General features: G+C 42.8%; 1 protein-coding gene across 1 annotated transcript in view; it reads right to left on the bottom strand.

Moving 5' to 3' along the window:
* RSF1 (remodeling and spacing factor 1) overlaps positions 1 to 25,833 on the bottom strand; it is a 57,126-nt gene that overhangs the window by 24,715 nt on the left and 6,578 nt on the right. Inside the window, 4 exon segments of the mRNA XM_026706782.2 lie at positions 920 to 1,065; positions 3,490 to 3,695; positions 5,376 to 5,468; positions 8,342 to 8,433. Coding sequence (XP_026562567.2) covers positions 920 to 1,065; positions 3,490 to 3,695; positions 5,376 to 5,468; positions 8,342 to 8,433 — 537 coding nt within the window.

A 25,833-nucleotide genomic window follows, 5' to 3' on the forward strand; every position in this document is an offset into this window, starting at 1 on the left:
CGACATTTTGGTACAATGTTGAGATTTTCTTCTACACATGTCTTCATTGATCCCTCCTCCTCCTCTTCCTCCTCCTCCTCCTCCTCGCTGCACACTCCATTCTCAGGTTCTACAAGAAGGAAAAATTCTGGGAGTTGAACTCCACACATTGTAAAGTTTGCCAAGGTTGCAAAACATTGCTCTAGAGAACAGAAGTAGAAAGATTAGCCCTGGAATTTTTGTGCATATCTCGGAAGGAGTGGGTAGTTTGCTGAACCTCTATGAGCATACTCCGAACAAATGAGGCTGTCCGGTGGCTTCGGTCCTTTGCAATTGTGGTGACATGCAAACAACACCTACGTATACCTGCCGTTTGTGTCCCAATCAGTGCACACTTAAGAACTTCCTAGCTGTGTGACAGAATACAATGTTACTAGTTTCTGGGCAAGTTCTGTTTAACTTGTACATATTTTAATCTTGCATTTTAGATTTTACCTTGCACAGTTTGCCTTATTTTAATTGTGATGCTTCTGATACGGATAAACAAACAACCATGGGTATGCCAACAGTGTGACCCAGAAGGCCTCATCCTGCACCTGTCTCTGAAACAAGGCTTTGGGTAGTTTGCCCTTTTACACACAAGAGCCTTCAGAAATGTAATCCCTCTTGGAAGACGTTTGTCCACATCAGAAGAAAAGGCAGAGTTACGTTTCTGTGAGCTGAATTCAACTTCCAAATAACTTTGGTTCTGCAACAATTAAAAGTCAAGTTAGCCAAGTTTTTGAAACTTAAGATGTGAAGAAGAATCCAACAATAGGCCCTTTGAAGGACGTTTATTATGGACCTTCACTACCCAGAGTTGTGGCTTGAGTGCCAATTCTCCCGAGGAGTAAATGGTAACACAGACTGCCCACTGGCAAGATAATAACAATATTCAAACCTGGCATTGCTGTGCCTTCCCTCTTTTTGGCGTCTTCATCTTCAGTGCTTGGACTCTCTTGCGAAGAGTTATCCTGGTTTTTCAACAGCGCGGGATCAATTTGTGCTTTCAGGAGCTCCAGAGTTTCAGCCAGCTCATTTCGGCTTCTGGATGAAAAATAAGACACGCACCAAACCTCAGAAAAACAGCAACCTTACATAATTGTGCTACTGCAGTTCCTTGCCAGCCTTTGCAAGCAAGGGAAGAGGAAGAGAAAATATCCGGCTTGGGAAACACAACGGATTATCTCTGTTTTTTTTAAAAAAAAATCTAGATCTGCGTTCCCCATCTGGGGTAACTTCTCCACCTCAACTGAGTGGGGAATTCTGGGATCTGGAGTCCACACGTCTTTAAAAAAGCTGCGGAGGTTAAGAAACCCTGATCTGGAACCATTATTAAGGGTTGCAATCGATCCCAATCATTTTCTCAGATCTTTTTGCTTTATTTTTTTCTAATTAACTTTTGGGTTTTTATGAGTTTACGATACAAAATACAAAAAAAATAAAGGCAAATAGTAGGAAAAATAGGGGAAGCAAAGGGGAAGGGGGAAAGTGTGGAAAACAAGGGGAGGAAAGAGAAAAAAAGGTGTTGACTTTCTGACTCCCTTAGGTGCAGTATAATAAAATAATAACACCAAACCTCAACTTTTTACTTTTACAAAATAGTACAAACGAGCCATTTCTATAACAATAAATCAATCTAATCAGTAAAACCCAAAATCAAAGTTTCATTTTTTTTCCACCTCAAGCACTAAGTCCAGAAGGGGTTTCCAAGTAGAAACAGATCGATTTCTCAGATATACTTGCACGTTTAATATTTTGAACCTCAAACATTTATGGTAATCAGAGCAAGAATCAGAATTCACTCTCCAGCTGATGGGAAAAGCCTGCATCCCTGGCTATATTTTTAACCCTAATTTAGTAAGGGTTAAATTCTTTTTTTCCCCCACTATGTAAAGGACTATATCATGTTACAGACCCAAACAGGAGCTAAGAGGCAGCTGTGAAGAATTTCTAACCATACTGCAGGCAGAGTTTGGGAAATCAGAGTTATTCTCTTTGGAAAATTAACTGAGTATGGCCTGGCTTGTTGGTTGTCTTGTCTTTTTTTTTTTTAAGCAATCCATTATTCCCCAACCTGATGCCCTCCAAATACACTAGATTTAACACCCAGCCTTCCACAGCAAGCTTGAGTGGTATGTATGGAGATTCTCAGTCATCCAGGCCATGGTTATCCCATGGTTATTTGTTGGGAGTTGAGGTTTTCTGGAACGCTGACAGGTGCTTTTTCAAAAGGCATCTGGATTTTGTTTCTTTCCTTGAATAAATGACCGATTTTCCTTGCTGACAACCAGAGTGTAAGGAACATAAATCCTTCCATCCTCCATCATTCAGTCAGAACCGAAGATGCTTCTTGGATGAGAAGCGAAACGTCTTCAAGGAAAAACAAAGTCCAGGTGCCTCTTGAAAAAGCACCTTTGGGACAACCTGGATGACTGAGAATCTTCACAGACATTTAGCTATGCTCTTTGGGGGTGAACACCCTTCTTCTTCTTTTTTGTAAAGTTTTTTTTTTAACCTACATCAATATCATTTCGTGAATAGTGTGGAATCTGAGTGTCATCATTTTGATACAAAAGCAGTAATACAGAAAACATTACTAAATTAGTCCCGCTTACGTAGTCCTAATGTTGTTGTACATACCTGTATCAGAATTTAGCCCTTCATTTTTCAATTATTAATATTTGCTACATTCTTCTAATAGTTATAACTTTTATTTTTGAGCATACCTACCTCTTTTTCAAATTCTGATCTTAACCTTTAATATTCACTTTATATACATATTGAATAATGGTATGTATAACAAAGTCCCCCCGTTTCTAACATTTTATATCTATTCGAATTTTTAATACGGCCAATCTTAAAAGTTGCTACATTAATCTAGTGTTGTTATTATACAGGGGTGAATACCAGTGGTGGGAATCAAAAGTTATTACTACCGGTTCTATGGGCGTGGCTTGGTGGGCGTGGCAGGGTAAGGATACTGTAAAATCCCCATTCCCTCCCCACCCCATTAACCTGCTTTCCAGCTCCGTTCTCCTGTGCAGGGCAACCAAAGAAGACCCAGCCGATCAGCTGGGACTCAATGGGAGGCGGAGAATAGGTGGGGGCGGGGCCAGTCAGAGGCGGGATTTGCCGGTTCTCCGAACTACTCAAAATTTCCGTTACCAGTTCTCCAGAACTGGTCCGAACCTGCTGAAAACGCACCTCTGATGAATACCCTTCAAACGGTGTTGGGTGTAGGAACAGATTCCCAGAAAAATCGCAGGCTACAGGACTGGATGGCTGCAAGGAATATAAATCCTTCCATCCTCCCCTATTCAGTCAGAACCAAAGAAGCTTCTTGGATGAGAAGCGAAACGTCTTCAGGGGAAAACGAAGTCCATTTGCCTTTTGAAAAAAAATCACCGTTGGGGCAGCAAGCTTGAGGGGCACCAAATGAACACCAAGCAGCCAGAAATGAACGTTTACCTGACGATGCACTTCCACGATGATCCGTCTTGATCGTCCTGCTCTTCTACGTACATTCTGACGTTATGCTCTTGGTCCAGCTGGTACCAGTAGGTCAAGCCATCTTTGTCTCGGCCGAGGGGCTGGAGGCGCATGCCGTCGGCATCTTCCTCGTTGATGATGTTCTTAAACTTTAGATTGTCATCAAACTGGCATTCGCAAAGGTACTTCGGGAGAGACGGGGAGGGAAAAGGAGTAGCAGGGCTTTAAAATATATTTCAGGAAGAGCCAAAGTGCGTTTTTCAACGTACCTCGGGTTGTCCTCGACTTATAACTGGTTGCTTTAGCAACCGTTCAAAGTTATCACGGAGTCCCCAAAAGCTAATTATGACCCAGGGTTCCAGAGTTCTGATGGCTGCACATTACGGTCACATAAGGGTTGCATTTTCGGGTGCTTGGGACCTGGCTCATCCTTATGGTCAGTTGTGGGATTCTGCAGTGACGTGACCAAAATTTCTGACAGGTTTTTTTTTTTGCAGATTTCTGGTCTTTTCAGCCAGTTTCCAGCAAAAAATACCCATAGGAATACATTGATCTGCTTAACAAACATCGTGTTCACTTAATGACTGCTGCTTTCATTTAACAACTCCAGTGTTCACTTAATGACCAAACCATTGCAAAAAAAAAAAAAAGGCATAAAATCAAGTCTGGTCACACCGGTGCCTCAACTTACAACTGTCATGACTTACAACGGAAATTCTGAGGTCCATTATGGTTGTAACTCAGGGATTACCTGTATCAATACTTTAGGGGTCAGCAAACATCTACGTTCCCTGGTGCCCATAGAAGGTAGTTTCATGTCACCTTCAAACAATGGAAGACTCTCACTGACAGGCAGTCCTTGACTTACAACAGTTCATTTAGTGACTGTTCAAAGTTAACACGGCACTGGAAAAAGTGACTTATGACCGTTTTGCACCTTTAGGACCATTGCAGCATCCCCTGTGATCAAAATTTGTATTACTGCAACTGGTTCGCATTAATGATGGTTGCAGCGTCCTGGAGTCCTATGATCCCCTTCTGACCAGCGAAGTCAACGAGGGAAGCCAGCTTCACTTAACAACTGTGTCACTAACTTTAACAACTGCAGAGATTCACTGAACAATTGTGGCAAGGAAGGCCGTAAAATAGGGCAAAACTTGTTTAACAACTGTCTCGCTTAGCAACATGAAATATGAGGCTCAATTGTGATCTTAAATTGAGGGCTACCTGTATTTTGACGCTTTGAATTTCCCTGTGTCTTTTATGGGCCACTTCAAGTTCATATGCTATTTTTCTAGTTTAGAACGAACATGTAGAATATAGAGTTGGAAGGGACCTTGGAGGTCTTCTAGTCCAACCCCCTGCTTAGGCAGGAAACCCTATGCCATTTCAGATAAATGGTGATCCATTTTGCCCATATTCCATAGAGTGGCGCACTATTCAAAACGATTCAGAAGACACGGCTTTAGAACGGAATGGGACAACTCGCCGCGGCCAATTCAACCGTGAGACAACTTGCTGCAGGACAACTTAACAATTCTATTTAATTATTTAAAATATTTTTTATAAAAAAAAATATTAAATTTTTTTGCCATTCACACTGCATTCTGTCCCTCCTTTTCCCTCCTTTCTTTAATGGTTCTATTCCACTATTTCTTTAATCTTAGGGTAAGTCTTGTCCTGTAGCGAGCTGTCCGGAGGCGAGTTGGCTGGGGTGAATTGTCCTAAACTTTAGAATGGGCCTTTTTAAAGTAGCTGCAACTTGTGAGATGGGGGGGAAAGGGGGGCGGGGAGGTTTCTGTTTCTATTTATCGTAGCTTGCAAATGGAGTAGGGGAAGAGCACTGCAGAGTAGAAGAGCAATACCTTCAAAATCCCCAATTTGCATTCAGTGCTCATGTCAAGGTATCCTTTCTTCTCCATCTCCCACGCCCAGGTGCTGTTGAAGTCTTGACACATCTGCAAGGCAAAACTGTCAAATTAAATACGGAGGAATCTTTTCCGCCACTGCAAGCACACACACACACGCACACACACGATACATTCCTGTCAGATCCAATTGTACTTTTGGGTGTCTCTGGAAAGAAAGCAGGAATCAGGACCGGAGGTGAAGGAGAGATTGAGTCGCTGGCATACTCCTAGTTGATTTGTATTGATCAAGTTTTAATGCTGCTATCGTCTCCGTGACTCACAACAACTTATAGCCGTGATGGTGAATTTATGGCACGCCTGCCAGAAGTGGCACGCAGAGCCACTTCTGCCAGCACATTGAGAAGTCACCCAGAAGAGCCCCACTGTGTATGCGCATGCGCTGCCCACCCGACCTGGTGCGCATGTGCGGGGGGCAGGAGTATGCAGAAGATGCGCACACCTGCACAGACACATGGGGGGATCGCATGCGCAGGGGGAGGCATTGCCTTCTGGGTGCTGGTGCGCACAAGCGCAATTTTCAGCACAGGAGCCCAAAAAGGTTAGCCACCACGGACTTATAATAATCTGTGCGCTACTAAAACTCTCACTGACGTGACCTTTAACTGGGCGAAGTGATTTATGCTCCAGTCCTTACTATCTCAAAAAACTGGGGAACCATTTGCAGTTTTTTCCCCATACTGGATAAAATCAAACTCTCTTTGGAGTTGAGCTCAATTCCTGGGGACTTCAGGCCTACAATCCTAGGTCCACATGTTTTTCTTGGCAGAAATAGAGAAATGTTTTGCCATTTCCTTTTTCTGGGATGACTTTTAACTTCCCAGTCTACAGGCCTGGCACTTCCTGGTGGTTCTTGTCCAATGACTGAGCCAGTCCAATCCTATCTATCAGATGAGACATGCTAGGTGCTGCCATCTATGTGAGTAAAGCACGGAGCCAGGTATTTTAAATCACAAGGCAGTCACTTCACAGACATACAGGGAGTCCTCGACTTTACAACAGTTCATTTAGTGACCGCTCGGAGTTACAACAGCACTAAAATATAATAAAGAGATAATATATTTAATAGCCCATGTCACCACTGCTGTGAGATTAGCCCCTGCCCAAAGATGGAAAGGTAATGATATGCCAGACAAGATGGAAATAATTAGAAAAATTTGGATGTGCGCCAAAATGGATAGAGTAACTCAAGAGTCAAAAGATAGGACTGAATCTGATTATTATGAAATCTGGGAGAAGTTTTACCACTGGTTCAAAAAAGAAAGGAGTAAATGTATCAATGACGATTAATATTTATGTATAATGTAAATTTGTGCTTTTCGTTATGTGTATTATTTGAGGATGTAAGACAAGTAGGTGTGTCGGGATGTATGCACCACGTTCATTTTTTTAAAATGTTTTTCTTTCTGTTATTTCATTAATAAAATTTATTTTGAAAAAGTAGTAGTTACAACAGCACTGAAAAAAATTACTTACGAACGTATTTCACACTTACGACCTTTGTAGCATTCCCCAGGATCATGCGACCAAAATTCAGAAGCTTGGCCACTGGTTCACACTTATGACCCTTGCTGTGGCCCAAGGTCATGGGAATCCCCTTTTGCGACCTTCTGACAAGCGGGGGGCAGCCAGATTCACTTAACAACCCGGTGACTAACTTATCAACTGCAGTGATTCACTTAACAATTACAGTAACGAAGGTTGTAAAACAGGGCAAAACTCACTCAGCAAATGTCTCACTTAACAAGGGCAATGTTGGGTTTCGATCGTGGTCGTAAGCTGAGGACTACCTATGTATGTTACCAGCATGTGGGACACGATGGCTCAGTGGTTAAAGACGCTGAGCTTGTCAGCCAGGAAGCTGACTGCCTGGGTTCGAGATCTGAGCAGTGGGGTGAGCGGCGGCCATGACATGTCCCAGGTTTGCCCGCCTAGCAGTTCGACAAAAAATGCATATGCGAGTAGATAAATAGGTATAGATATAGAATAGAATAACAGTGTTGGAAGGGATCTTGGAGGTCTTCTATCCAACCCCGTTTAGACAGGAAACCCTACACTACTTCAGACAACCTAGAATAGATATAGAATGCAATGCAATGCAGTGCGGTGCAATGCAATACAATAACAGAGTTGGAAAGGACCTTGGAGGTCTTCTAGTCCAACCCCCCCCCTGCCTAGGCAGGAAACCCTACACCACTTCAGACAAAGGGTTATCCAATCTCTTCTTAAAAGCTTCCAGTGTTGGAGAAACCACAACTTCTGGAGGCAAAGTTGTTCCACTGGTTAATGGTTTTCACTGTCAGGAAATTTAGTTCTAAGTTGCTTCTCTCCTTGATGAGTTTCCACCCCGTTGCTTCTTGTCCTGCCTTCGGGTGCTTTGGAGGATAGCTTGACTCCCTCTTCTTTGGGGCAGCCCCTGAGATATTGGACCAGTGCTATCATGTCTCCCTTAGTCTTTCTTTTCATCAAACTAGATATTGGACCAGTGCTCTCATGTCTCCCCTAGTCCTTCTTTTTCATCAAACTAAACAGTTCCAGCAACCGTTCTTTATATGTTTTAGCTTCCAGTCCCCTAACCACCTTTGTTGCTCTTCTATAGATAAATAGGAAAGAAACAGCATTCTGTGTACCTCGGTGTATAGACATGCTGGCCACATGACCATGGAAGTGTCTTCGGGCAATGCTGGTTCCCTTGGCTAAGAAAGGGAGATCAGTACCGCCCCCTAGAGTTGGATTGGGGAACTTTTTACCTTTACCTGTGTTACAGGTTGCTCAATTCAGATTACAAATCTAACTCCAAAATCCACACATCCATTTATGACTTTAGGCAGGGTATTACTAAAGACTGCGAAGCCATCATCGCCCAGTTTTATACTTTCAAAAGGAATGTAAAATCGCTCTACCTTGATCAAGTATTTTTCCCATCGGTCTGCTGTGACAGATTTCCCAATCTTCCTCATCAGTTTCAGGTGCAGTTCGACCAATTCTCTTGGAACTACAAAGAAATAAAGGAGGAAAAGTCGGTTTGTTCAAAGAAACGAAATAAAATGGTGAGTAGAGAAGTGTATATAAAATGCAAGGCGGTTTTCCGCTTTGCTCTTCAACATAAATGTTATTTCTATTGCATTTTCTACTTTTAAAATTCTGTAAGGCAAGCATACAACCTCCAAGAATAGTATCTCTACATTCAACCAGATTCCATGTAGAAAACCAGGTTTATTAAGAATTGTTACTCTTAATAGCACGGCTTGTATAATCTTTCACAGATAATTAAAATGAGGGTCGTCCTTCTAAGAAGATAATATTCTAATTTTATTAGTAAGTTTTCTCAGAACAGTAACTATCCACATGGAATCACACCAATTGTTTGATGATAGAAACAGATTAAGGATTTCCACTTTTGAGCAATTAATGATTTAGCACCCAGGAGTATAAAAATACAGGTAGTCCTCAACTTACAACCATAATTGAGACGGAAATTTCTGTTGTTAAGTGAGCATTGGTTAAATGAGTTTTGCCTGATTTTGTGACTTTTCTTGCCACAGTTGTTACGTGAATCACTGCAGCTGATAAGTCACTAACATGGCTGTTAAGGGAATCAGGCTTTCCTATTGACTCGGCTTGTCAGAAGGTCACAGAAACGGATCACGTAACTCCAGGACCCTGAAACCATCATAAATACGAATCGGTTGCCAAGCACCTGAATTTTGATCACATGATCATGATGAGGATGCTGCAAAGGTCGTAATTGTGAAAAACGGTCGTAAGTGTGGTTGTTAACTTCAAACAGTCACTAAAGCAATCTGTTGTAAGTTGAGGACTACAAGCTCTATTTTGTTTACCAATAGTCCTCGACTTGCAACCAGTTACCTAACTAGTCAGGCAATCCCTTTTGTGACCTTCTGGGAAGGCTGCATTATGGTCATAAAGACTACCTGTATTCTCAAGATGACACTGAAAAATCTCATAAAACACCTCCTTCCTTCCCTCCTTTATCCTCTGCTCCCTTCCTTCTTTCCCTCCTTTCCTTTCCCTTCCTTCCTGCTTCCTTCCTTTCCCTTCCTTTTCCCTCCCTCCCCCTTCCTTCCTGCTTCCTTTCTTCCTTTTCCCTTCCTCCCTTCCTGCTTCCTTCCTTATTCCTTCCTTTTCCCTCCTTCCCCTCCCTTCCTTTCTCCTCCCTTCCTTTTTTTCTCTCCCTCCTTTTTGCTTCCTTCCTTTCCCTTCCTTTTCCCTCCACTCCCTTCCTTCCTTCCTGCTTCCTTCCTTCTTCCTTTTTTTGCCTTCCTTTTCCCTCCTTCCCCTCCCTTCCTTTCTGCTTTCTTCCTTTTTCCTTTCACTCCTTCTTGCTTCCTTCCTTTCCCTTCCTTTTCCCTCCCTCCCCTTCCTTCCTGCTTCCTTTCTTCCTTTTCCCTTCCTCCCTTCCTGCTTCCTTCCTTATTCCTTTCCCTTCCTTCCTTTCTCCTTCCTTCCTTTTTTTCTCTCTCCCTTTTTGCTTCCTTCCTTTCCCTTCCTTTTCCCTCCACTCCCTTCCTTCCTTCCTGCTTCCTTCCTTCCTTTTTTTGCCTTCCTTTTCCCTCCTTCCCTTCCCTTCCTTTCTGCTTTCTTCCTTTTTCCTTTCACTCCTTCTTGCTTCCTTCCTTTTTTCCTTTCCCTCCCTTCCCCCTCCTTTCTTCCTTTCTTCCTTTTCCCTTCCTCCCCCCTCCCTTCCTGCTTCCTTCCTTCCCTTCCCTTTCCTTTCCCCCTTCCTTCTTCTTCCTTTCCCTTCCTTTCTTCTTCCTTTCCCTCCCTCCCTCCCTCCCCTCCCTTCCTGCCTCCCTTTCCCTTCCTTCTTCCTTCCTTCCTTCCCCCTCTCTCTCACAGAATATGTTAGTGTTGGGTATAGATCATCATGGAGAAAATCTATTGTTGTGGTCAATAGGAGTCAAAAAAATAACTCGATGCCTTCTAATCCATCCACCCATTCTGTTTGTGATATTGTCAATTTGGCAAATCACTTTTTCCAACTGCCCATGGCAAATGCCCCAGTTTGGAACAGACCTGGGTGTGTGTGTGTGTGTGTGTGTGTGTGTGTGTGTGTGTGTGTAATCAAATAAACTTGTATGCTGATACGAACAAAGAAATGCATTTCAACTTGACTGCTCGGCACCGTACTGCCTCCTTTCCAGAGGGACGGAACCTTTTCTAACATGTCTGACCCGCAGCCCCCCTTTTCACAGGGAAACTAAGGCTGAAAAGTCAAATCCGCTAAATGACACCTTCTGGTATTTAAACTTGCTGCAAGAAATCTCTTCCTGGATGACCAGCGGCTACAAAAAGCTATTCCCCCCCCCCCCCCCCCACCGCATCTCCTGTTTCATGGAGCTTGATCAAAGACCAGTGGGAACAGCACAAAACAATGCCCTGGCAACAATAACTACCTCCTGCCGTAGTTCTCCAGCAAATTGTGAAAAATGGAGAACAGCCTGAAGGCTTCTGTATGCTGAAGACACAACAATAACACTGGGTGAGTGAGTGGGCAGAGAGGAGAGGATTTCAGCCATATTTTGTTCACCGTTATTATTATTTTTGCCATCTTTCCCCACCCCCCGGTGGCTCAGGCTTAACAAGTGAAAATGAATTTTGAACTGATTCAGAAAAGGTTTTTCTTCCCCACACTGTTGTTATTCTTGTTGCTTTGAAAACTAGATAATCAGCCCAAGATCTGGGGTTGCTCCTGGACCATCCTTGGGGGCATTAGATAAGAGCGGTGCAGAATGGTAACCGTTCAGTTACTACTGCAGAGTTTTCTGTCACAAGGGTGCAATTGTTACTCAGGTCGTTTTATAAGGGACACAACTTTATAAGGGACACAACCACCCTCCGGGTAGGCTGGACTTTCGTTCCCAGAATTTCCACTCGAAGGGGTCAAAGAGACCAAGCAGGAAAAATTCTCAAAATAGCTGACACACGGGTCCTTGTATTAAAAGTGTCTGTGGACGCGGGGATTCAATTTCTCATCGTTTGTGCAACACCTTATAAAGTATCTGGGATTTGGAATAATCTCTAGTTGGTCGTTACTGTTACACAAACACTTTATCAACTCCACATTTTGGTATCTTGTTGGTTCTACCATGGTTTATGATATCTACACATCGCCCTCTGCCATGCTTCCCCTCACCAAAAATAATCTTGTTTCATGCAATGCACATTTAGCAGTTGAGGCTAATTAATTCACTAGGGAGTTTGCATATTCCTGTGTGAAGTTAGTTTAAGTTATGCAAGGTAACAGTCTATTCGTATTTCCATCCACCAAAGAAACAAAAGTGTTTAATTAATGTTTATACTGACTAAAAGTTACTGGCAAACTCCAAGACATCGGAGGGATGGGTTCTTTTTCCCAAAATATTTCACAAAAGGAGAGGACTTCCCGCACACCCACGACCCATTTTTAAATACGACACTTGCCCTGTATTCAACTTTGAAGACTGGCTGGAAAAAGTACATGTTGTGTGCACAGTTTATGCATCTCAAAGCTAGAAGCAAGTTACAAACTTTTTTTTGTACGGCACAGCAAAGACGCAACCGTAGGAATGTTTGGTCATTTGTATGAATTCTATCAGCAGAGAAACCAAAGAATGCACCCACCGATAGGAAAGGAAGTTTATCTTTGTGTGGCTTATACAGGAAAGATTCTTTCCAATTATATGATAATTATACATGAATAATGAAGGTGGCGTTTGTTTGTTTGTTTTTTTAAAAAAAGGGCAAACAAGCCCTTACGGTTGTGAAATGAAGAATCATAAAAAAAAATGTCGTGGCCCCATCGGAACCTGGTTTGGAGGAGGAGGAGGAGGAGGAGGAAGGGGAGTTGGAACTGGGACCATCCGACAGGGATGGCATGTCTTCCTTGGCACGTTTGGAGAGTCCAGGGGCTGAGACCAATGAGGCGACTCGGGAGTAAGGCTGAAAGGTAATGGCCCCTCCTTCAAGAAGATAAAAGCCAGCTGTGAATCGGACGTTCTTTGTAGGAAGCAAAAATGTTTTGAGACTCCAGCCTTGTGGACATTGCAGTATCTTAGTTGGTATTTGAAGACTCTCTTTTGTTGTAAAATATTTCTTATCTGTTATTCTTGGCAGCCTCACACAGTTTTGGCAAGGCTTGTGCTTATCAAAGTTAATTAGTTTGCCGCAGCCTTTTAACTGGGGATTCATAAGAATCACTAAAAGGTTTCTGTTCCCTTTGGTTCTTGTTTGTTTTATTGGAAAAGGGTTTGGGTCAGAACACGTATAATATATGTGGGTATATGCATAATTTTGTATTTATGTCATGTTTATGTAGTGTATGATGGAGGTCGTGACCCATTGAGGGCTATATGCAATTTCATTTGAATATATGCCGATCTGAATATATGCCGATAAATTTCATTTGAATATATGCCGATTAGTGTATATTCAAAGTGACAATGAAGTTATTCTAAAGTTCTCTTCTAAAGTTCCGAGAGCAGCATAAATTGACATAGTCCTCAATTTACAACAGTTGGTTTAGTGACCATTCAAAGTTACAACCCACTGGAAAGTGACTTACAGCCATGGCAGCATCCCCATGGTTGTGTGATCCAAATTCAAATGCTTGGCAATTGACTCATATTTATGACCATCGTAGCGTCCTCGGGGGCATGTGATCCTCTTTTGCAACCTTCTGACAAGCAAAGTCAACGGGGGAAGCCAGATTCACTTAACAGCCGCGTTGCTAACTTAACAACTGCAGTGATTGTGGCAAGAAAAGTCATGAAATGGGGCAAAACTCACTTAACAACTGTCTTGTTGAGCAACCTAAATTGTGGTTGTAAGTCAATGACTATCTGTATTCCAGAATAAGTATTACTTTTCTGGCCTATTCTGGCTGTGTTCTACCTTTCATGCACCATACATGCCCTGTCGGAATCTGACTCGGAGGAGGAAGCCGAACAGCTGACAGGGAGTGGGAGTGGTGGCTCTGTTGGCTGTGGAAGAAACCGGGGAAGGGCAAAGTCCGACTGGGCAGAGCAGGGGAGAGAGAGAACAAGGGAGAGGGAATTCAGAGGAAGACCCAGGCCCAACCCCTCTTCATCCTAGGGCATGCAGGGAGGAATAGAGAAGGGAGCAATGTGAGTTGCATGGCTTACGGGGAAGGAAAGGGCCCTGATTCCCTTCATTAGCTGCAGCTGGGAACACAGTGTATAAAAAAGGAAGCTGCGCACAGCAAGCTGTTGGGGGCAAAAGTGAATTTATCTTGTATCATCGTGGCTTATCTGTGTTCCTGGCATCTTCCCAACTGTGTGAGTTTTGCCGTGCTTTCTGAAATTCCTTCTCCTGTCCTGTCAAGCTAATTATTTCAGTTTGGTTGGTTTGGATTTTAAATTACATTGTGCATACTTTGATTTGGACTGAATTTTCTACAGTCAAAGGCTGTTCCTAGGAGTTTTTCTCCAGCCCGAAAGTAACCTGGACATTGGGGGCAAAGTGGGAGATAATAAAGGGACTCTTATTGCTTATTTGACTGTGTTGCCTTTGTGCCACACCCCTTTGGGTCATCGCATACCCATTATTCTTACTTTCACATGAGCACATGTCATATGAAGCGTGTAAACACCCACACTGAGCTGCACAAGTGGCGGGCAAGCTCAAGAAGCTCCATTTGTGCAAGTGACAAGCATGCACACACAAAACCATCCCCTCACTCCCCCTCCCTGGCCAGAAAAAGTTATTTGAGTTTTGTCCCATTTTGCGATTTTTATCGCCATGTTTGTTAAGTGAATCCCTGCAGATGTTAAATTAGTAATGTGGTTGTTAAGTGAACCTGGTTTCCCCACTGACTTTGCTTGTCAGCAGGTTGTAAAAAGGAGACCGCACAATCCCGGGACACAGCAAGAGTCATAAATGTGAGCTAGTTGTCAGGCATCCCAATGTAAATCATGTGACCGCAGGGATGCTGGAACGGTCATACATGTGAAAAATCATCACGATTTACTTTTTTTCGGTGCTGTTGTAACTTTGAATGGTCTCTAAGTGAACTGTTGTAAGTCAAGGACTGTCTGTATATGTCTAAGTGCTATTGTTGTATACGTCACACATTGATGTGTGTGTGTTTGTGTGTGTGTGTGTGTGTGTGTTTGTGTGTGTTTGTGTGTATTCATATTCCTTCATACTATCCACTGGTAACAATATGGCAAAAAAGACTTTATGTGGCTTTGTAACATAATTAAGAGACATTTCATTAATTACCTTCCCCCAGGAAAATAACAAACTTGAGATCATTAATTCCTTTTAACTGAAAAATAGTCACTATGGCAATATGAAATATAACCACTTGCATGTATGTCTTAAGGTGACTTATGACAAAAATGCACTGAGATTTCTTTGAGGAATTTGATGTCTGTTCTCATTACTATGGTTAATTGTCCCCACAGACTTCCACAACACTAATTCAGCTAATGGGCCATGAGTATCTACAAAGAGAAGACAGCAAATGATACCAACTCCACCGGCTGTGTACGTATGTTAGAACACCGCGCACAAATGTGCAAGAGATGGAACTGGCATCAGCCATCACAGTATGTTTTCATCATTCCAGTGAAATCCTGGCTTGCTGAGGAGGCCTCTGAAGCCTGGATTAATTAGGCTTCTCTGTCAGGAATGTGTGCCTGGCTCTGTGGTTTGGAGATGGGTGCATAGATACTGCATTTATAGCGATCTGCTCCATTGTGCGCTGCCCGAATGTGCCTTGCCTGCCATCCGCCTCCCATGAGGAAGTCAGATCAACCAATCAGCGTGCAGGACACCCATCGCCACACAATGCAAAGTTGGGATTTGGGAAGTGTGCACGTCAGTCTGCAGCCATCTGCAACCTATGCTTACCCGTCAAACCCTTCAAAGCGTAGGAATCGTGCTTCCCCCAAAATAAGACCATGTCTTATATTTCATTTTTACTCCAAAAGATGCATTAGGTCTTATTTTCCAATTAGGTCTTATTTTGGGGGAAATACAGTAACTAAACATGTCCATCTGGCTGACGATCTCAATTCGGTCTTATTTTGGGGAGGGGGGTATATTAACAAGCAACTTCAAAAATCATGCCAGGGCTTATTTTCCAGTCAGGGAAATACGGTAACTGAATGAATCCATCTGGCTGATATTAACTGGGTCTTATTTTTGGGGGGCGGGGGGAAAGTTAGGGCTGGCTCTGCCAACCTACTTTGGACCCAACAGAGGAACATACAGCCAAGGAGCTGGCTAGCATCGTGAAGCCTATCCTTTGGTTTTTTAAAAAAATGTTTTAATGTTAATTGTTTTAATTTTCTTTTTAAACTGCCTATTATAATGTTATATGTAGCTTTTATGCCTACTTGTAGATCATCCAGAGTCACTCTCTGAGGAAGAAGGGTAGTTTAAAAAAAAAATGATACAGGTAGTCCTTGACTTATGATCATTCACTTAGTGACTGTCTGAAGTTACAACGGCACCGAGTGACTTATGACCGTTTTCCGCTGTTACAACCGTTGCAGTGTGACCCTGGTGGTCACGTGATCAGAATTCATATGCTGGCAACTGGCATGTATTTATGACGGTCACAGTGTCCCCGGGTCAGGTGATTCCCTTTTGTGACCTTCTGACATGCAAAGTCGATGGGGAAGCCAGATTCGCTTAACAACTGTGTCACTAACTTAACGACTTCTGTGATTAACTTAACTGTGGCACGTGAGGTCGTAAAATGAGGCAAAACCCACTCGACCACTGTGTTGTCTAACAACAGAAACCTGGGGCTCAATTGTGGTGATACACTGAGGTCCACCGAAATAAATAAAATGGTTTTGCCCCTGAACAGCCACTGAAAAGCATTTGCATAAAGGGTCCCAGGTGCCTGAATCCTGACTAGACTCAAAGGCATGAGGGATGATTGCAAATGTCAAATACAATTACCATTTCTTATCGCTCGCTATCTACTGATTTGAAGTTGCCTGCCTTGCAATCCCCTTAGACCTCTCCACGGTAGCCCCAATTAAAAAGTATTGCAAAGAAAACCATGGTTTGTTTTTTAACCTTAGCATTGAAAATGGATAGCTGCGCATTCCTTCCAGGGGGGGCCAGCCTCGGCAACTTTACGACTTGTAGGTTTCAATTCCCCAAATAGCTGGCTGGGGAATTCTGGGAGTTGATGTCCACAGGTCTTAAAGTTGCCATGGTTGGATAACAGAATAACAGAGTTGGAAGGGACCTTGGAGGTCATCTAGTCCAACCCCCTGCTCAAGCAGGAAAACCCTACATCATTTCAGACAAATGACTATCCAGTCTCCTTAAAAACTTCCAGTGTCGGAGCATCCACAACTTCTGGAGGCTAGTTGTTCCACTGATTAATTGTTCTAACTGTCAAGAAATTTCTCCTTAATTCCAGGTTGCTTCTCTCCTTGATTAGTTTCCATTACTTCATGTCTTGCCTTCAGGTACTTTGGAAAATAGGTTGACTCCTTCTTCTTTGTGGCAGTCCCTTAGATATTGGGACACTGCTTAAAATGGCTAAGGTTAGATACTTCGGATGGAGAATATGTTTACTTAAAAATGTTTACACTGGAAACATTCTACTGATCGCTAAGGAAGCTGAAGTACAATCTGTAAAACATAATCTGCACACAAAATCTTCTTGGAAATCTCTTCTGTCCATAGACAAGCCAGCTAGACAGACAAATACAAAGACATACTGAGAGAGAATAACACAAACATAATTTCCTCTTTCTCCTTGGTTAGACCTGCGTGGAAGAATCATACTTGACTACTGCAGATTTAAAAAGAAAATCTTCAACCTTTTTACCGCACCTATTGGGCTGAAAGTCAAAGGTATTATTTTATAGAGAATAAAGTAGCATGTACAGGAACGGCCTAACAGCTGACTATGTGCTCTAAAAGTAATCGCACTGATGTGTAAGTAATAGCTTTGACGTTCCACTCAAGCCATTGGCAAACTATAAATGCTGCCTAGAAAACTTCCCGGCTTTGTCCATCAAGTTGGCAGGAGTCAAACCTGAGGATGGGAGCGAGAGAGACAAAGAGGGTGCTACATACTTAAAAGGACGCAACGGATTACAATTGAACAGCAATGGTTGCTGGTGGTCTCTCTCTTTTTTTTTTTTACTACTCTCTTAAGGGCGGACAGGTAATTCAGCACGAAAGTGCAGGGTATCCTACAGTATCTGCGACGCAAAAATGAGATTGTGCAAATAGATGGCCACAAAGAGGTTAAGAGGTTTCTGTATGGCCTTCTGCATTCAAGTATAGGTAGCCCTCCACTTACGACCGCAGTGGAGCTCAACATTTCGGTTGCAAAGCAAGACTCAGTGAGTTTTGCTCATTTTAGAACCTTTCTCGCCACGATTAAGTGACTCACTGCAGTTGTTAAATCCGTGACCTGGTTGTTAAATGAATCCAGCTTCCTCACTGACTTTGCAGGTCACAAGGGGGTATCACATGACCCCGGGAGCCTGCAACCTGTCATAAATATGAGTCGGTTGCCATCGTCTGAATTTTGATCACATGACCATGGGGGTGCTAAAACGGGTAGTGTGAAAGCCCCTTCTGATGTTGTGCTTTGCCATTCCTTTCCTTCCTCGATAAATAATAAATCTCCCCCAAAACAGGAAAACGTTAAGATTTTCTCTGGAGAGAGGAAAACTAATGAAAACCCTACTCAAGCATTCCATACAGGTAGTCCTTGACTTACAACAATTCAATTAGTGACCCTTCATTTGAAGTTGCAATGGCACTAAAAAAAGTGACTTATGATCAATTTTCATACTAACAACCGTTGCGGCACCCGCATGGCCACGCAATCAAAATTCTGACATTAGGATAGGATAGGATAGGATAGGATAGGATAGAATAGAATAGAATAGAATAGAATAGAATTCTTCATTGGCCAAGTGTGATTGGACACATAAGGAATTTGTCTTGGTGCGAATATTCTCAGTGTACATAAAAGAAGATAAATTTTGTCAAGAGTCAAGAATCATCAGGTACAACAATAATAGTCATAGGGTACAATAAGCAATCAAATCATATTAGGAAACAATCAGTATAAATCATAAGGATACAAGCGACAAAATTACAGTCATACCGAAACATTTGGCCATACCGAAACATTTGGCCACTGACTCATAGTTACGACGGTCGCAGTGACTCATAGTTACGACGGTCGGGGCACATGATCCCCCTTTGCCACCTTCCAACCAGCAAAGTCGATGGGGAAGCCGGATTCAATTCACCACCACGTGACCAACGTCACAACTGCAGTGATTCACTTAACAACAGTGGGGAAGAAAGGCAAAGGTAAAACAGGGCAGAACTCATTTAGCAAATATCTCACTTAGCAACAGAAATGTTGGGCTCAGTTATGGTCTTAAGACGAGGACTACCTGTATTTAAAAATTAGATTGTGTGCAGTTAGTGTGATTTTTCTAAATACAGCCACAAGGAGAAAAGGAAAAATGCCATCCAATCAAAGCAGGATTTGAAACCTGAGTGGTTCAGTATATATATATATATATACATTGGACTTTGAATTAAGGAGCAAGTTTTAGGATGACGCTGAAAGAATCTTTATTCCCAATCCAAGAGGACTAAAAAAATCGGCTTTCTTTCCATTTCCAAGCAGTTTCTGTGGTTTTTTTTTTTTTTTTTACTTATTCAGGCTGTAGCACAAATACAGTTCCATACAGAAAGCATTAGAGTAACTTTGAACCTAAAATAAATAACACGCCAGTCAGAAAACCACTTAGGAGCTGCAGAGAGATATAAAAAATCCAACGAATGGGCTGCGAAACGAGGAATGTGAGAATTTCCACAGCATTCGCAAATGGTTTTAATAATGGTTTATTAGCTACCACTCCCCCCAAAAAGAGAGAAACCCAGCATCAAACGTAGGAGGGGGAGAATGAATGGGGGGGAAGTGAGCTTTTGCTTAACCCAAACGTGTCCGAATGTCTTTAGGTGTTTGGGTCTTAGGATAGAATAGACTAACAGAGTTGGAAGGGACCTTGGAGGTCTTCTAGTCCAACCCCCTGCGTAGGCAGGAAACCCTATGCCATTTCAGACAAGTGGCTGTCCAATCTCTTCTTGAAAACCTCCAGTGATGGAGGGTTCACAGCGTCTGCAGGCGAGTCGTTCCATGGATTAATTGTTCTGTCAGGAAATTCCTCCTTAGTTCTAGGTTGCTGTCCTCCTTGGTCACTTTCCATCCGTTGCTTCTTGTCCTGTCTTCAGATGCTTTGAAGAATAGGTTGACCCCCTCTTCTCCGTAGCAGCCCCTCAAACGTTGGAAGACTGCTGTCAGGTCAACTTCTTTTCATTAAACTAGACAAAACCCAATTCCAGCAACCGTTCTTCATGTTTTAGCCTCCAGATCCATTTTATCATCTTTGCTGCTCTTCTCTGCGCTCTTTTCAGAGTCTCAACATCTTTTTAAAGTTGTGTATAAATTGCGTTGTTTTGTTTTTTTTGGGGGGGGGTGGGTCTTCCATTCCATCACTTTCTGGTTGGGGTGTTGTAGTGGTAAATGGGAATGACCTTGGAATGGTGAGGGGGGGGAGACATGCTGCCTGGGGAAGGGTCAGACGAGAGAGGCCAAACCCTCGAGCTGCATGAGTGGAAAAAGAACCTCACAAATCACACACACACACACACAGACACACAAACACCCCTTCTCAAGTTGTAAAGGCGATGAGGGGAGATTTCTGAGCCTTTTGCAGACATTTCATTACTCCAGATAGGTTACATCATCAGGGCTAAAAGGGAGTGGGATTTGCTATCAGTTTATACAGGTAGTCCTTGACTGTAACAATTGGTTTAGTGACTGTTACAGGAAGTTACAACACTGAAAAAAGTGACTTGTCACACTTGCAACGGTTACAACAGTGGTGGGATGCAAAATTTTTTACTACCGGTTCTGTGAGCGTGGCTGGGTGGGTGTGGCAGAGGAAGGATATACTGTAAAATCCCCATTCCCTCCTCCACCCCACTAACCTGCTTTCCAGCTCCGTTCTCCTGTGCAGGGCAACCAAAGAAGACCCAGCCGATCAGCTGGGACTCGGGAAGCGGAGAATAGGCGGGGGGGCGGGGCCAGTCAGAGGTGGGATTGGCCAGTTCTCCGAACTACTCCAAATTTCCGCTACCGGTTCTCCGGAACTGGTCAGAAGTGGCTGAATACCACCTCTGCGTTACAGCATCTCCTCAGTCGCATGATCAAAACTCAGATGCTTGGCAACTGACTCATATTTATGACGGTTGCCACGTCCCAAGGGTTCCCCCCCCCTTTTTTTTAGCATATGGCACATGTTAGCCAGAGATCACAAAAGGTGGCTGGCTGCCTTTGAGAAAGGAACTTTTTCAGGCGGTGTTATCTTTCAGGAAGCCTGAATGCGGGTAGGCATTCGGGAGAGGCTCCTTTCTGGTCTCTATGCAGTTTATTCGCTCATGGGAATCGAGCCGCCAACCTCAGCGGTGTGCAGGCCCGGCGTCTTACCAGGTGAGCCACACCACGGGGCTCCCCCGTTGACTTTGCTTGTCAGAAGGCCGCAAAAAGGAATCGCGTGATTCCCAGGGACACGGCAACCATCATAAATACCAGTCAGTTGCCAAGCATTTGAATTTGGGTCACGTGACCAGGGGGATGCTGCAATCGTCATAAGTGCGAAAAATGGTGGCAAGTCACTTGTAACTTCAAACGGTCGCTAAACGAAGGGATGTAACCGAGGACGTAAATAAAAACAATCCTTGTTTCTGCCTGAGCTGCAATTCAAATGTGGAACCAAGGAGAAGAAAGAAAGATACGCACTTGCCAAGAATTGCCTGCCAAAGCTGCCTGAATTCTGTATTAGTTCCTTTTATTTGGGTTTTTTGGGTAGATCTGAGCTCTGTGGAAGTTAAAAGGAGGCGGTAAAAAGGAAGGAAAAAAAGGGGGCAAATAGCTTGAACCACATCTCTTAACTACACTCCCCAAACAACACTGCCAACTGGAGTAGCTACATTGGAGAGAAGCAGCCTAGCAAATAGTCAAAACTCAGAGGCTTATTAGTGTCTTGGAAAGAGGGAGAAATATATTATATACATCTTAGAAACGAGAACTGCTTCAGCACCCTTTGCACTAGAGTTTCAACCTTTAGAATATAATAATCCGTTAAAAGACAAACCTTTCCGAACAAACGAAATTACAGTATTAGCAACATTATTCTCTAAAACGTTAGTCTTTTAAACCAACCTTTTAATCATCCAGTATAAAATGTATGTTTTGATTTGCCACCAGGCCTCATTCTCAAGCTAATATACTGTATGGCACTTTTGCAAGATGTATAACTCTGAGAGGAGACAATTTTTCCCCCCTCTTAAGCTTCTCTGGGAGGAATAATTGTAGTTCAGATCTTTTAAATTCTGATTTAAAAGTAAAAAAGCACGGCTGACAGTATCCATGAAAAATACCAGGTGGCTGCTGGCTGCTTCAGCGGAACTGTTAAAAGCCGTAATCCAACATTTTAAAGAAGCTGATCATTAAAAGAAATAATTAGAAAACACCGAACTGGCTTCAGTTTTTCTAAAGTTTCTTTCAAAGGGCACCATTAATTAGTCTGAGGATTATTTAGTCAAGGACAACATGACACCCTTGAAACCTGCTGAAGCACAGCTTCCCCAAATTCCAAGTCTACATACAAGCAATCCTCAGCTTATGACCACAATTGGGCCCAAAATTTATATTGCTAAGCGAGGCAGTTCTTAAATGAGTTTTGCCCCTTTTTAGGACGAAATTCGTAAACGTTATGAAATTCCTCAGCCTTTGGAGGGAAATTACTTTCTTTATACATTTTCAAATGGTTATAGGTGCCTGTTAGATAGTCCTCGATGTATAACCATAAGTGAGCCCAATGTTTCCGTTCCTAAACAAGAGCGATGTTTAAGTGCGTTTTGCTTCATTTTACAACCTTTCTTGAGGCAGCTGTTAAGGGAACCGCTGTAGTTGTTAAATGAGTAACACAGTTTGTCAAGTGAATTTGACAGAAAGTGAATTTGTCAGAAAGTCGCAAAAAGTGATCACGTGACCCCAAGACACTGCGGCCGTCATAAATACGAGCCACTTGCCAGGCACCTGAATTTTGATCACATGACCATGAAGATACTGCAACGGTCGTAAATGTGTAAAATGGTGATACGGCACCTTTTCTAGTGCCGTCGTAACTTTGAACGGTCACTAAATGAACTGCTTTAAGCCGAGGGCTACCTAATGTCAGCATTCCAGTAAACTTCCATTCCAACCAATAACTCCGAGACAGACATCTCCCAAAAAGTTCCTTTTATTTGGATGGTAACTGGCACATCTGTGGAATCCCGACTCTGAAATTCTGGGCTTCCTTGCCATAAGTAAAAACTACAAATCCATCCCCTATGCCCCTCACCACATCACGCGGCCCAATCATCGGATCTCAATACGGCTTCCAAAGCTGACACCTGCATTTGTAAAGTCCTCTAGGAATATCCCAAACAAACTCAGCAGCCCTTCTTAAATGTGGGCAGGAATACTTAATACCAACCTAATTTAATTAGGTTATCACGTGGCTTGCTAATCAAACTTGCTCGAGTTCAATGCCACCTTCACCCTGAAGCTTAATGGGTGATGTTGCTGTAATTATTTCTCATGGAAAATATTTCCCAGGATGTTTAGAATGAGAAAAATCACAGGTCCACACCTTACCCACGTCTGATGGCTGAGAGGGGCAGGGACAGAATCTCCAACCAGACAAAAAGACTATCATAGGAAAAAAAAATATATCACTACTACAGGTAGTCCTTAACTTACAACCACAATCCAGCGCAAATTTTCTGTTGTTAAGGGAGACATTTGTTAAGCGAGCTTTGGCCCATTTTATGACCTTTCTTGCCACAGTTATTAGGTGAATTGCTGCGGTTGTTAAGTGAGTCACCTGGTTGTTAAGTGAATCTGGTGTCCCTGTTGAATTTGCTCATTGAAGGGTCAGAAAAGGGGATCACGTGACCTTAGGACACAGCAATAGTCCTAAGTAGGAATCAGTGTGCGGATTGTTGATCACATGATCATGGGGATGCAGGATTAACTGTGAAAAATGGTCCTACGTCACTTTTCACAGTGCCGTTGTATGAACGGTCACTAAATGAACTGTTGATAGTGGAAGACCACATGTATCCATTAGAATAAAAAATGTAGGCAACACCCAGGATCTAGAATGGTTAGATTCGTGTAGATCACATATCCTAGGATTTGTTTAGCTTTGCTTCATCCTTCTACTTCAGGGGTGTCAAACTCATCTCATGTTGATGTCACGTGACTTATCGCGACTTCCCCTTCACTAAAATGGGGGTGGGCGTGGCCAGGGCGTGACCCATCCGGCCCACAAGTTTGACACCACTGTTTTACTTGATCTCAACCATCAGACAGGCAGTCCTGCACTTATGACCACAACCGAGCCCAACATTTCCATTGCTTAAGCACTCAGTGAGTTTTGCCCCATTTTACAACCTTCCTTGCCACAGTTGTAAAGTGAGTCACTGGCCTTGTTAAGTTAGTAACACAGTTGTTAAGTGAATCTGGCTTCCCCGGTGACTTTGCTTGTTAGAAGGTCGCAAAAGGGGATCAACGTGACCCGGGGGGACACTGCAACCGTCATAAATATGAGGCCAATGCCAAGCAGATGAAATTTGATCACGTGACCACGGGGGTGCTGCAATTGTTATAAGTGTGAAAAATGGACATAAGTCGCTTTTTTCAGTGCCCTTGTAACTTTGAACTGTCACGAACAAATGGTTGTAAGTCGAGGACCATCTGTACCTAGTTGCCCCAAAGCAACTTTGTACAATCTCTAAAAGAATGGTCGTAAGTCACAGACTACCTGTAATCTTTAACCAGGGATTCTCAACCTGTGTTTGTTTCACAGGGTTCCTGCAAAAATTAGATGGAATTCTGATAAGTACTAAAAACAAAAAGGGAAAAAAAAAGAAGTTCAGTTGAAATGCAGCCAATTTTCTGCCACCGGAGCTTTGAGTCTGGATCAGGAGTTAGGGGGGAACTTTAAAAAAAATACAAAAACTATACAGGTTCCACAGCGTGAAAAACTTGGAAAATGGCTGGTTTAGGGAACAAAGCACTCTGGAAATCATTGATGCCAAGCACCACCCAGCTGGTCAAGAGAGGAGAGCCAAACAGATTTAGTTTCTTCAATATGCAAGTCTGGAAAAAAAAAAATACAGAAGCTTAGAAACTGCCAGAGAATTTCCCAGCGTCCTTTAAATTGAAGGCCGTGTTTCTCTGCCCTGAACTGATGTTTATGTGATCACTGGGTTGCCCTTTTTCTCCCATTTATACAGGTAGCCCTAGGCTCACAACAGTTCGTTTAGTGACCGCCTGAAGTTAGAACAGCACTGAAAAAAGTAACTTAGGACTGTTTTTCACATTTAGGACGATGGTCAGGTGAAGTGGTGCGGTGACGGTCAGGAGGTTGTGGATTCAATCCTAGATAGAGGCAGATATTTCTTTCTCTGGGCACAATGAGAATATAGCTGCTGAAAAAAAAAAACAACCTCCACATTGGCGACAGGAAGGGTATCCGGCCAGTAAACACTCAGCTCCATTCAGCTGCCCAGATTCTACCCCACAAAGGATTATGGGGTCATCAAACAACCACAATAAATAAATAAATAAGGTTATCAAAATTCAAATGCTTAGCAACTGGCATGTATTAATGATGGTTGCAGTGCCCTGGAGTCATGTGATCATCTTTTGCGATCTTCTGACAAGCAAAGTCAATGGGGAAGCTAGATTCACTTAACATCTGGGGTAACTTAAGAACTGGGCAGGGATTCACTTAACAACTATGGCAAGAAAAGTCACCAAATGGGGCAAAACTCACTTAAATGTCTCATTTGGCAGCAGGAATTTCGGGCTCAATTGTGGTCATAGATCAAGGATTGCTTTCTCTGTTCCTTTCTGAATAGCTGTAGAATCCCAGGCAATCTGTGACATGGTTTGTATGTCTCCTACCTCTCAAAACCAAAATTGGAGAAAAACATTTATAATAGCGCAAATTCCATGCCTTAAAACAATTCCATTCCAAGCATCTATTTTGAAGCTCTGATGTTTGATCGCAATTGCCAAACAGTGCTATACAGGTAGTCCTCCATTTACAACCACAGTTGAGCCCAACATTTATGTTGTTCAATGAGAAATTTGTTAAGTGAGTTTTGTCCCATTTTATGACCTTTCTTGCCACATTTGTTAAGTGAATCACTGCCATTGTTATATTACTAACGTGGTTGTTAAGTGAATCTGGTTTCCTCATTGATTTTGCTTGTCAGAAGGACACAAAAGGGGAAT

This window comes from Pseudonaja textilis, chromosome 7 (genome assembly GCF_049901715.1).
Source record: "Pseudonaja textilis isolate UNSWEBS1 chromosome 7, rPseTex1.2, whole genome shotgun sequence".
Classification (NCBI taxonomy): domain Eukaryota; kingdom Metazoa; phylum Chordata; class Lepidosauria; order Squamata; family Elapidae; genus Pseudonaja; species Pseudonaja textilis.